Source organism: Protobothrops mucrosquamatus, unplaced genomic scaffold, assembly GCF_001527695.2.
Source record: "Protobothrops mucrosquamatus isolate PMUCROS unplaced genomic scaffold, P.Mucros_1.0 scaffold225, whole genome shotgun sequence".
NCBI classification, from domain to species: domain Eukaryota; kingdom Metazoa; phylum Chordata; class Lepidosauria; order Squamata; family Viperidae; genus Protobothrops; species Protobothrops mucrosquamatus.
In genome coordinates, this window is record NW_015386576.1 from 606,528 (window position 1) to 618,877 (window position 12,350).

The window sequence follows — 12,350 nt, forward strand, 5'->3', positions numbered from 1 at the left end:
ACCACTAGCTTCTGGCTGTGCTTTGCCCACTCGTCCCTAATGTCAAACTTTGTCCGAGGCAGCAGTGGGTGGCTGAGCCCAGGTCCCCTCATGCAATGACTGCCTCCACTGCCTCCTCGGGCTGCTCCAGGCAAGAGGTGAGTACTGCGTGGATGCAGAAAAGCACTTTCTCTCCGTGCCCTCCCACGGCCACCAGCTGATTGAAGGACCACATAGCGACTGCACAGAGCCGGACTCGGCTTCTTCTCCCACCCACTCATTTACATTTCCAATTGACCTCATGTGAGCCAGCAGGGATAGCCAGCAGGCCAGATGTGGTCCGGGAGCTGTAAAATGTCCAGAGCTGTACTAGATGCAAGTAAAACACATCTTAACTATTAGATTAGCCATATTATTATCAGCTTCAGTTATGTTTTTCCGCAGTGTGTGTCTTTCATAAGAGAGTGAGCTGCTTCATTGAAATCTATACAATATGTACAATATGTAGAACATGTAAATCTATACAATATCTACAATATGTAGAACATGTAGACTAGTATTTCCTATTTTCTAGTAAAATGATCCAGCAGTATACAGATTTATGTCCAACTTGAAACCAATAAAACACAGAACCAAATTCGGTTCAATAGCCAACGAAAGCATGTATTTTTGCTATGTCTAGATGTAGCACCCATGTTAAGAAATGCCTTTTAATTATGCATAAGATGTGGGGTATTTTTGCTATTATAAAGTTGGCACAATTTTTAAAGTTGGATATAAGCGTTCTCAGCAATTATCCAAGGTGAATCTTGGCAGGGAGGGGCTTAGTTTGATGAAGAGAAAAATAAGATCATTGACAAAGTGTAAGACTACCCATGTGGTATTTCAGTCATAATCATAGAGTAGACATGGTGATATGTGGAAGAGGTATGACTTCTTACTATAAGTACATCCAGGTCAATCTGCTATTCTTTTCTTTCACAGGAAAAAAAGGATCCAGCCAACTCCTGGTTTGAACCGCTTCCGAGCTTTCTTCACTGCCCCTGTGGTCATCTTCCACCTCAACATCCTTTCCTACTTCAGTTTTCTCTGCCTATTTGCTTTTGTGTTGATGACAGATTTCCAGTCAACTCCATCCTGGCCAGAATATGTCATCTATTTCTGGCTTTTCTCCTTGGTGTGTGAAGAGGCCCGGCAGGTATTGTTGCACAAATCAATACAACATCACTCTTCAGCTTCAGACTGTTACTTGATTGTTCAGCATCATTGACCACTAGGAGACATTTCATTACCATTTCCATCCTTATTGGGAATTGTCAGATGTAGTAGTCAGATGTTACACAATGGGGTTCCCCAGTGGTGGGATTTAAATATGTGAACAACCAGTTTTCTGTGTGGATGCCGCTTCCGGAAGTCCATTTTGGGCCTGGGCAACAAAAAATTAGCTACCAGTTCTGCTGAAGTGGTGCAAACTGACTGAATCCCACCACTGGGGTTCCCAGTGGAGACTGAACTCCATAGAACAATATATGGCTAACCATGTCTGACAATTCCCAGTGAGGTTGAAACTAGTAATGTGGTGCTTCTTGGTGATCAATATAATTGAAAATACCTCAGAGGACATGCACCGTGTAAAAATAGAGAACTCGTGTAAAATGCCCATACATGGAAACATGACATAATATAGTATTTGTATCTCTCATCTCTGAGATCTTAAGGAAAGGTAGCCTGTATACAGGTTATTGATTGTTCTATATGGTAGGAAAGTTTTCTCTGTAAATTGAACAAACCTAGGTAACATTTAAGGATATTGCATTCAATATCCTAATTCAAAATCAAATTAACCCCTGGGCTAGTTTCAATGTGATAAAAACTGTGATTTAACAACTTCAGAAATCTTTTTTAGAAGAGTGCATGAGATGGGAGAAGAGGGAGCACTCCAGCTTATTTTCTTTTCAATATACTATAGATTATTAGTAGGATCACAATGTCTGACCAATCCATGGTAAATCCCTTCTTTCTTTCTTTCTTTCTTTCTTTCTTTCTTTCTCTCTCTCTCTCTCTCTCTCTCTCTCTCTCTCTCTCTCTCTCTCTCTCTCTCTCTCTCTCTCTCTCTTTCTTCCTTTCTTCTTTTTCAGCTTTTTTGTGATCCTGATGGGTTTGGCTTGATCAAAATGGCTTCTTTATATTTCAGTGATTTCTGGAATAAACTGGATGCCTGTGCCATTCTGATCTTTATAGTTGGGTTGGTCTGTAGGTAAGTCACTGTGTATGGTTATCCTGGTGGAGGGTGGGAGGATTGTTTTGTTATGCTAATTATCTTTAAAAAATCTACTTGATATCACATATAAAAGAAAAAGTAATAAAAATGCAAATAATTTTCACCCAGATGCTTTTGCTTGCAAATGTCCTAAGATCAGACTTAGGTTTATATCACATTCTCTCAACATATGCCTTAGAATTCAAATCCTTTCCTTTTAACTCTACATATAAGGAAGCTTCATTGATATGCAATTCCCCTTTGTTAGCTCTTTGATCAGTTGGACAGAGAATTGTCCTGAATATATAGCCTCTCTGGCTAGTCTTTTCCTATACAGAGATTACTATCCTGTTAATCCACAATTTCTCTGAGTCTTTTTTGTATTTTGGTTAATATAGTAAGCATGCCATGAAATATTGCCGTGGAAGGGAATGTATGCATGATCCTCTTGTGTGAATGATTGTTTGCCTTAAGAAAAATATTAGTTCAGATTTCTGAATCTTTTGGCAATAAATACTTCCTTATAATTAAGGCCAGCAATCTTTGGGAATAGTGGCCCAATGTTACATTGGTAATACAATTAATATGTGTTTTTGTTTCTATCCTTTGCGCTAAGATGGTTCCCAGCAACTTTGTACTCTGGAAGAATTGTACTATCCTTAGCTTTCATTATTTTCTGCCTGCGTCTATTGCACATATTCACAATCAGTAAAACTCTTGGTCCCAAGATTATTATAGTGAAGAGAATGGTAAGTTGTAGTTTCTATTGGCAAACACCATGGAAAGTTAATAGTAATTTTTCATAATTCACTTTTATGATGAGGATGCCTGAACCAAAGAAATTTTAAGTGATTGTTCTTTCTGCTTTGTTTGGTGGGTTTACAGATGAAGGATATCTTTTTTTTCCTCTTCCTCTTGGCTGTTTGGATTGTATCCTTTGGAGTAGCCAAACAAGCTATCCTAATCCACAATGAGAAACGGATAGACTGGATCTTCCGAGGTGTTTTTTACCATTCATACTTGACATTATTTGGACAGATCCCCTCCTATGTTGATGGTATGTAGTACAGAATTATTTTATACTCTGGACTAGCAAGCATCAGTTTGTTCAACTGTGTTAATGACAAATATTGATCATTAAACATCTTATGACCTTCTCTGAGAAGTGTTTGTACAAATTTCATGGTGTACAAAAATCAGTAAAACTGTGAATAAATGGCTAACAGGATAGATAATTGTGAAAGATGATGCCGTACCAGATAAAGCTGCATCATAAATAGCAACAATGCCACTTAGCTTGTCTTTATATGAGAGAAGTTTAACCAAATGAAACTCTCTCTTTTAATCCAGTTCTGGTCTACTTAAATAACATATGAAGTATGTGGCTCGTGATACTCTATTCCTAATCCCAAAACAATTACATTGCTGTGTTCCTGGGCTCATATTTTAGACTCTGGCTATAAATAGGAAGCCAAATAACCACAAGGTTCTCAGAGAAGTTGTGACCTGTCCCTGGCAGCATTTCAATGGCAGCACATCTTAATAGCTGTTCATAGTATGTGCACATCTGAATCATCTGTCCTTTTTAGCACTACCTTTTAAAAATCAAATCATAGAGGGTTGAGTCATTCATCCCAGGCCTTTGCAAAAAAGATTTGTAAAGCCTTTATAATGATATATATCTGTTGTTTATATGGCAATGCAGTATGTTACTATTGTGCATTAGGGAATTAGATGACCTTCCTCTTATTGCTGTAACACCCAGCACTTGTTGGGTTTACTGTGTTTTCTAACAGGAGTGAATTTCAACTTTGATCAGTGCAGCCCAAATGGGACCGATCCATATAAGCCCAAATGTCCTGAGAGCAGTGAAGCCAACAAGAAGCCCATTTTTCCAGAGTGGCTGACAGTAATTTTGCTTTGCCTCTACCTACTCTTCACCAACATTCTCCTTCTCAACCTCCTTATTGCTATGTTCAAGTAAGTTTCACACTCTGGATTCTGTATTGCCTAAAGAGCACTGACGCTCACAAGAAAAGAAAATGAAAATGTCTGCCCCTCACATTGGTTATAACAGCATAGAACAGAAAGTGAACCAAAAATACTTGGCTCAGAGGCAGGTAGTTCTGACCCAGCCTCCGTGAATACTGCTCAACCACTTACTTGCGAGGAAAAACCCCTTTGCGTGGAACAAGGCAGGACTTGATAAGATAAACCCCTTTTATTTTACACAGCTTTTATGGAACAAAACTCCAACCAGTCCTTTAGCTGTTGAAACGAAGAAGATCAGTCTCTGAGTTCTCAGCTGGAATGCCCAAGGTTTAAGTCACTCAAACACACAGAAATCTGACAAACCTAGATAAATATCCAAGAATCCTGAGGCAAGATATCCAACGACAGAAGCACAAAGTCATAGCATGAACGGTTGCCTTTGGCAACCAGCCCTTCCCACACTTCTCCTCTTTATAGTCCAGCCAGGCTGTGGCTTCTTAAGAGTCTTTTACTTTTCCTGGAGAGCCGCCTCACTGCCCTCCGGTGTCCTGCACGACTTTCCTCCCTGCTCATCCATGCATCTGGAACAGGCCCCAGCTGCTCCTCGTCTTCGCTCAGTTCAGGCCCCCAACCCAGCTGTCTCTCTGCCTGAGCATGAGTAGATGGTGTCACATCTAGCTCTGAGTCTTCATGCTCCTCAGAGCCTTCCACAGACTCTGATGTGAGCCCAAGCAACCCTTCCCCCTCATCCGATTCATCTGACTTGGCTGCTAGATCTGCTGGCAGGCGAGGACTCACAACACTGGTAAAGAGAGGCAGCTTTAATAGGTAGTAATAAACAGTTTTATAATATCCATTCTTCCACTACCATAAATAGAGATGTTTCTGTATTGACCCCTAGTTAGTGGGATACATGGGAGAGTACCCTTTATGCTCTGTGTTTTCATGAGTTATTTAGAAGATTAAACTCAATAATGCATGTGCTTTTCTTCTCCCCAGTTACACATTCCAGCAAGTGCAGGAGCACACTGACCAGATCTGGAAATTTCAGCGTCATGACCTGATTGAAGAGTATAATGGCAGGCCACCAGCTCCACCACCCTTTATCCTCCTAAATCACTTGCAGATATTTGTCAAATGTGTGTTTCTTCAGAAACCAACTGCACGGCACAAGCAGCTCAGTAAGACCCTGATATTTTCAGCCAGGCTGTAACATTGTTCAGCCTCTGCCTGTCAACACTTTATGACAACTTGTAATTCATTAACACTAGAAACAAAGGAAAAAGGAGAATGGAAAGAGGTGATCTTTAGAATATGGAGCATAAAAAAAATCCATCAGAGCTTTTGGATCAATTAGAGGTCTCAAAGCACACCAGCACTATGACATAACTAATTGGTACCTTTGTTTATAAAATTTTATGGGCTTTTTTTGTCCCTGTACTTTTCTTTGTTGTTGTAGTTGTTTTCACACAAATGGAAGTTATCAGAACAGAATCAAAGTTCTCCAGATTTACTAAATATGAACATTAACATTAATATTTAATATTCAAGCAATTGTTCACTTTTTATTTTCATAAGGAACTGATAGGTTTTTTTAATAACTTTTGGTTAAAGAAATGTTTTTATATTTTAATTTGTTGTTGTTTAGTTAAAGACCTTAGATTTTGGTTTCAGCTGCCATTTCTCCAAATCCTGCCACTTATAAATTTGTTTGGTAAAAGTTAAGCAGACATGGAGACAATATGAACTTTCATCTTACTCCCTATCTTATTCTGTTCTCTTTTTTCCAAATTCAATTCTTATGACAGTTTCTTATTCATTGCAAAGATGAAGACTTAAATAAACAAACAAATAAGGAGCAACAAAAACCTTGGATTAATGTGAAATGTTAAGAAAGTACACAATGGTAATGCCCACTCAACCATTTAGTGAACTGTCAGTTGATTATAAAGCAGTGAAGAAAGCAGGTATAGAGTTTTGTTTTCCCAGGATCAAAAAATTGATATAAAGGAACAGCATGTGTAAAAATTAAAGAGGAGCTAATTCTAGAAAGGCAATGACAAACTTAAGTGTCATGATGGATAAGGATATTTCAGTTACAGTAAAAATAATTAAAGCAGTACTCTTTAGGATTGAAAAGGGAGGGAGGGAGGAAGGAAGGAAGGAAGGAAGGAAGGAAGACATCTTTAGTGAAACTTACAAATAATACTATGGACAGATCAAGGAATTAGTCAGTCTATTCTATGTGACAAAGGGAGCACTGTCAGCAGACTAATTTGGGTGAGAATATCAGTGTATCAAATATAGAAACTTTCTAAGAGAAATCATTTGGCCAGAAACCTATCAAATGAAAAGGATTATGAACAGAAGAAGCTGATAGCTAATTTTATAGAAAGTATCCTATATTTCTTTTCCTGACTCTGATTTTGGCTTCCTGTAATATATCAAAGGAAGAGGAAACCCAGAATGCTCATAACATGAACTATGTTAGAATTATCCATTCCTTCTTTGATTTCTAGTTAGGTAAACAGAAAATGGCAGAAATTTTGCTAAAAGGAGATTCAACATTCAGAGTATTATTTTATCTGTGTTCTATATTAGGAGAATATGTATTCATTAAGATGTTTGATTCAAGAACATTTTTCAATTTGGGAAAAATTTTGGGCTGATGTCTGAAGTTATACGCTCATGAAAAACTCAGATATTAAGTTACAAGTAAATACTTAATTGGAAAGAATATAAAAAGGCACATATGCTGAAGTGACAAATGGTCGCATCAATTCATTTTTACTTGTCTGTGGTTCTGGAAAACCTCTTAAACAAGTACTTTACAAATGTTTACACAGAAATGAATTGATTGTGTGAATATTGCTAAAATAACTTATACAATCTTTTGATACTATTCTTGCCAGGTTAATCTGCAGTAGAATTGTGGTTTTGCCTAATTAAAGATGCAATGATAAATTCTGTAAGACATTAAGAAACTAGCGTTTAGGATTGTGCAGCATTTTGGGATCAAAGACAAAATGGTGTTTGGGAGCATATAGTGCCTTCTTGCAATTCTTTCTCCACGATTAGGTGGTTGTTGGTATAAAATTTCAGAAAAAAGATCAATGTATTTAAAGAGTTTGCACTACATTTGTACCTTCCAGTGTTATCTTTGGTACCTCCCATATTCTGAAACATCCTTTTGATTTTGAATTTGAAATGCTTCATTATTATAGCAATCTCAATGAAAGTTTGAAGGTATACTTGAAATCTTATGTGTGTCTGGTGAACTAATAGAGATATTATTTTTTAATATAGAGCAATTGCTCATATACAGTAGTAATGGGAGACTTCAACTATCCAGATATCAACAGGGAGACAAACTCTGCAACGAGTGGGAGATCAGATTCCTAACCAACCTAGCTGACAATTTTGTCATCCAAAAGGTGGAGGAGGGAACTAGATGTAAAGCCACACTGGACTTAATTCTAATTAATAGATAAGAAGTGATAAAGGGAGTTGAAGTTGCCGGAACCTTGGGCGAAAGTGACCATGTCATACTGGAATTTAATATAACACAAACACTAGCAACAGAAAACAATCCAACCAGTATCTTGAACTTCAAAAGAGCTGACTTTAACAAACTCAGAGAGAACCTAGGAAAGATCCCATGGATGAAAATCCTAATGGGGAAAACAACCCAAGAAGCGTGGGAAACTCTAAAAAATGCGATCATAAAAGCCCAGACCAGCACAATACCACTGAAAAAGAAAAACAAGAAATTCAAAAAGAAATCAGCATGGCTGCACAAAGATCTCTCTGACAAACTGAAAGACAAAAAGGACAAATACAAAAAATGGAAAGAGGGGCACATAACTAAGGCTGATTATCAGCAGACAGCCAGAACATGCAAAGATGAAGTCAGGAAAGCAAAGGCTCAGAACGAACAAAGACTTGCAACAGAAATAATGGATACTAATAAAAAGTTTCTTCCAACATATTAACAACAAGAAAAAAAATCAAGGAAATCAAAGAGAACATGGCAAGGAAATAACAGGCAACAGGGAGAAAGCAGAGCTGCTAACTCATACTTTGCATCACTCTTCACACAAAAAGAAACTATAGCCCAACATACTAAAAAACCCACTGCAAAAGACAAATTAGAAATAAAAATTAAAATAAGCAAGAAAATGGTAAAACCTATCCGACCTTGACAAATATAAATCACTGGGGCCTGACAGATTACATCCCAGAGTTCTGAAGTAGCTGGCAGATGTTATCTCAGAACCATTGCATCACATCTTTCAAAAACCCTGGAGCACCGGGAAGTACCTGAAGATTGGAAAAGGGCTGATGTGGTTCCCATCTTCAAGAAAGGGAAAAAAAACAGACCCAGGAAACTACAGAACAATCAGTTTAACATCAATACCTGGGAAGATCCTAGAAAAGATAATGAAAAAACAGATCTGTGAACAACTAGAAGCAAACAAAGTTATAACTAGTAGCCAGCACGGGTTTGTTAAAAACAGATCATGCCAAACCAATCTTATTTCATTCTTTGACAAATTGATTAAGCTAATAGACCAGGGAAATACTGTGGGCAGGACAAGAAACAATGGTTGAAAACTGATCAAAGAGAGAAGCAACCTAGAATTAAGGAGAAACTTCCTGACAGTGAGGACAATTAACCAGTGGAACAGTTTGCCTCCAGAAACCGTGGGTGCTCCATCACTGGAAATATTTAAGAAGAGGCTGGACTTGTCTGAGATGGTATAGGTTCTGAGATGGTATAGGTTCTTGTCTGAGATGGTATAGGTTCTTGTCTGAGATGGTATAGGTTCTGAGATGGTATAGGTTCTGAGATGGTATAGGTTCTCCTGCTTGAACATGGGGCTGAATTAGAAGACCTCCAAGGTCCCTTCCAGCTTCTATTCTATTCTATTCTATTCTATTCTATTCTATTCTATTCTATTCTATTCTATTCTATTCTATTCTATTCTATTCTATTCTAGAGTAAGATAGTGAAGAGAAAGGAGCAAAGCAATAAAAGTTGATTTTGATAGGTAGGAAAAAAAACTTTAACAAAAATTGCTATTCCACCAGCAATTCTTTGTTTCTTAAGTCCATTTTACCAGTGGTTGAGTTGGGTCATTAGTGAGCAGTGGTCTCCACAGGATCTATTATAATTTAATCTAATGAAATATAATCTAATTTCATCAAAGTGGCAAAACAACTGCCACACTGTCATGATGTGAGTCCTACCCCATTTGTACATGATTATCCATCTCTATTGTAGTAATTGTCAATATTCTAAGATGAGAGCTCTATGTGTTATATTTCATTTGGCCTGCAGAAAAGAAATTTGAGAAGAACGAAGAGGCAGCTTTATTGTCCTGGGAGATGTACTTGAAGGAAAATTATTTGCAACTCCAACAGTGTCAACAAGAACAGATTCCTGAGCAGAAGATCCAGCACATCACAGACAGGTGAAGATTGCCTTTTCAATTTATATAGTAATAATAGCAGGCCAGCTAATGATCAAGATTGTGAAATATAATTCACGAGAATGTGAAAGGTTTGAATAACCCTGCTAATGCATACCGCATTTAAGACCTTCTGATTACTCCAAACCCCACTTGTCCCTAGTACTCCTATTAGGATTCAGAATACAAATTGGTAGGAAGAGATCTGCATGTGTTCACTAATGGAAGAGCATCCTAATTATTTGAATTGAGGCAATTGATAATGTCACAAAACATCATGTTTAGAGGGTGTAATCGCTCTCCCTTTGATATTGCTTGAAATACTAATCATTTTTTTCCCAGAGTGGATAAATTAACAGAAATGCTGGACCTTGATCAGGGGAAAATGATGAGGCTATTGGAACAAAGGTTGTTGCACTTGGAAGAACAGGTAAGACTAACTTCCAAAGCTTTCTCTCAGCTTATCCTAGCTGGAGAATATTGAAAACTTATGCAAAGCATGGGCCCATCTGGACATAAGGTAGCTCTCTCAGAGAACTGGAAAGCATATAAAGCTGTATCATGTCAGTCATACTATAGCATTTAAAAGAGAACACTGCGTGAAATAAAGGCATCTCTGCAGATACCCATATTCCACTGAAGCTTTTTTTAGTCATTAAATTCCCAGTGTCAGAAAATATGGTAAGTGATGGATTAAGCTATATAATAAGCTACATTATACAAGCAGGCACATGTCTCAACGGGATAACCAATTTTTAATGGTCTCTTGTAAAAAGATTACCACATGAACCAATACTATAAACTAAAGTGTTTATAGTATTGGTTCATGTGGTAATCTTTTTACAAGAGAGTTCTTTGTTGGGGACTAGATACACTAAACAGCTACATCTTTGAACCTTCTTTCTCAAAAGTCACTTTTTAATGAATGTAGTAATTAACATGTGTAATGAATTGCTTCTTCTGTAGGCATTCCAGTTTGCAAAGGCATTAAAATGGATTGTTCAATCATTGTCTAACAGTGGGTTTGGTACAGAGGAAGATATTCCTGTTTTAGGTATGTTTCACTGCATGCACATACTTCTGAGAACCATTTTGCATTAGATTTGTATTTTGGTATACAGGTATGTATCATTTTTCATTTCATAATCCTTCTTTTCCATTTTATATTTTGAACCAATAACGCACAGACATCCATTATAGTAGAACTGTGGTGTATAATTTCTTTATTTTCCAGAATTTGAATATAAAATGTATCACAAGAAGTAAACAAAGAATTCTCACTATTCCAAGTTATATTTTGTTCTGCTCACTTGGCCTCATTTGAAGATGAATGTAGATTTTCTTACCACTGATTCACATTATGTATTAATGGCCATATACCTCAGCTATAGTGGCATCATGGGCAGAATTTTGCAGATCCCTAATTTGCTCTATTACTTTCTGCAATAAATATTCACTATGCCATCTTGATCCTTACCGCACTGCTGAGTCACCTTTGCCTGAGAAGCTGTCTGATATAATTAAAGTACTGGACTGCAATGAGGGAAATTTCAGGTTCAAGTCTTCACTCGACTGTGAAGCTCATTAGGTGACTTCAGGTCACTTGCTCTCCCTCTGACTCCCTAGAAAAAATGAGAAGAGATCTCTACATGCACCACATTAAGTTCTTTAAATTTGAAAGAGGAAAAACAATATTTGTCTTGCGCAATGGGCTTTTCTCAGAAGGGAAGACTGCTTAAGGGAAGACATTCATAACAAGAGAATGTTAGAATTTGTATCAATTGCTTGCATAGAAATGTTTTTACTATTGTTGGGTTTAAAACCTGATATGAAATGAATTGAGTAGAAACGTGGGAAAATTGCTTTTTATCCCAAATAATTTTCAATAGTATGACAAGTATGCTGAAGAAGGAAAAGAGTGTGATATTTCTTTAGCCAAAAAGGTTCTTAATGCTGAAAATGCTTCTGTTTTGTGTCTGACTGTATTATATTTAATTGTTTATTATGTTTAGCTCTAGATTGGTAAGGGAGTCCTGGTGGTTTATAATACAGAAATATAAAAACAGAATAAAAACATAACAATCAATAAAAACACAACAATAAAAACAGTAAATGAATCATCAAAGGTCTTCTAGTACATTTTTATTTCTGAGCCCAACAGTGAATATAACAATGTAATCTCAAAAGGGAGGTGTTCCACAACATGGGAGCTGCAAGAGAATAACATTGCTCATAACCCCATCTCTTTCATTTCCACTTATGGGAATCATTAAAATATATCAGCAGAAAATCCATATTGGATAAGTTGGGTGGGCCACCTCTATGCTTCACACCAATTGCATTTCTGAGTGATCTTCAGAGGCAGCCCCACATGGAGAGCATTGCAGTAAACCAAACTGGTGGTGATAATAATATGAATTACTATGGCAAGTCCTTTAAGGCATCAGACTAGAAACAAGGAGACTGTGAGTTCTAGTGCTGCTTTAGGCATGAAAAACTGGCTGGGTGATTTTGGGCCAATCACTCTCTGTCAGCCCAACCCACCTCACAGGATTGTTGTTATGAAGAGAATATGATGAGAAAGGAGTATTAGGTATGTTCACCACCTTGAGTTACTTATAAACAGTGTGTGTGTGTTGTGTATAAAT

At 37.3% G+C, this 12,350-nt stretch overlaps 1 protein-coding gene across 1 annotated transcript in view; it reads left to right on the forward strand.

The window, feature by feature from the left end:
- TRPM2 (transient receptor potential cation channel subfamily M member 2) overlaps positions 1–12,350 on the forward strand; it is a 38,036-nt gene that overhangs the window by 17,893 nt on the left and 7,793 nt on the right. The window contains exons 16-24 of the mRNA XM_015814168.2: positions 964–1,177; positions 2,118–2,236; positions 2,856–2,988; positions 3,125–3,296; positions 4,036–4,219; positions 5,231–5,412; positions 9,573–9,705; positions 10,045–10,132; positions 10,669–10,756. Coding sequence (XP_015669654.2) covers positions 964–1,177; positions 2,118–2,236; positions 2,856–2,988; positions 3,125–3,296; positions 4,036–4,219; positions 5,231–5,412; positions 9,573–9,705; positions 10,045–10,132; positions 10,669–10,756 — 1,313 coding nt within the window. The remainder of the gene's footprint in view (positions 1–963; positions 1,178–2,117; positions 2,237–2,855; positions 2,989–3,124; positions 3,297–4,035; positions 4,220–5,230; positions 5,413–9,572; positions 9,706–10,044; positions 10,133–10,668; positions 10,757–12,350) is intronic.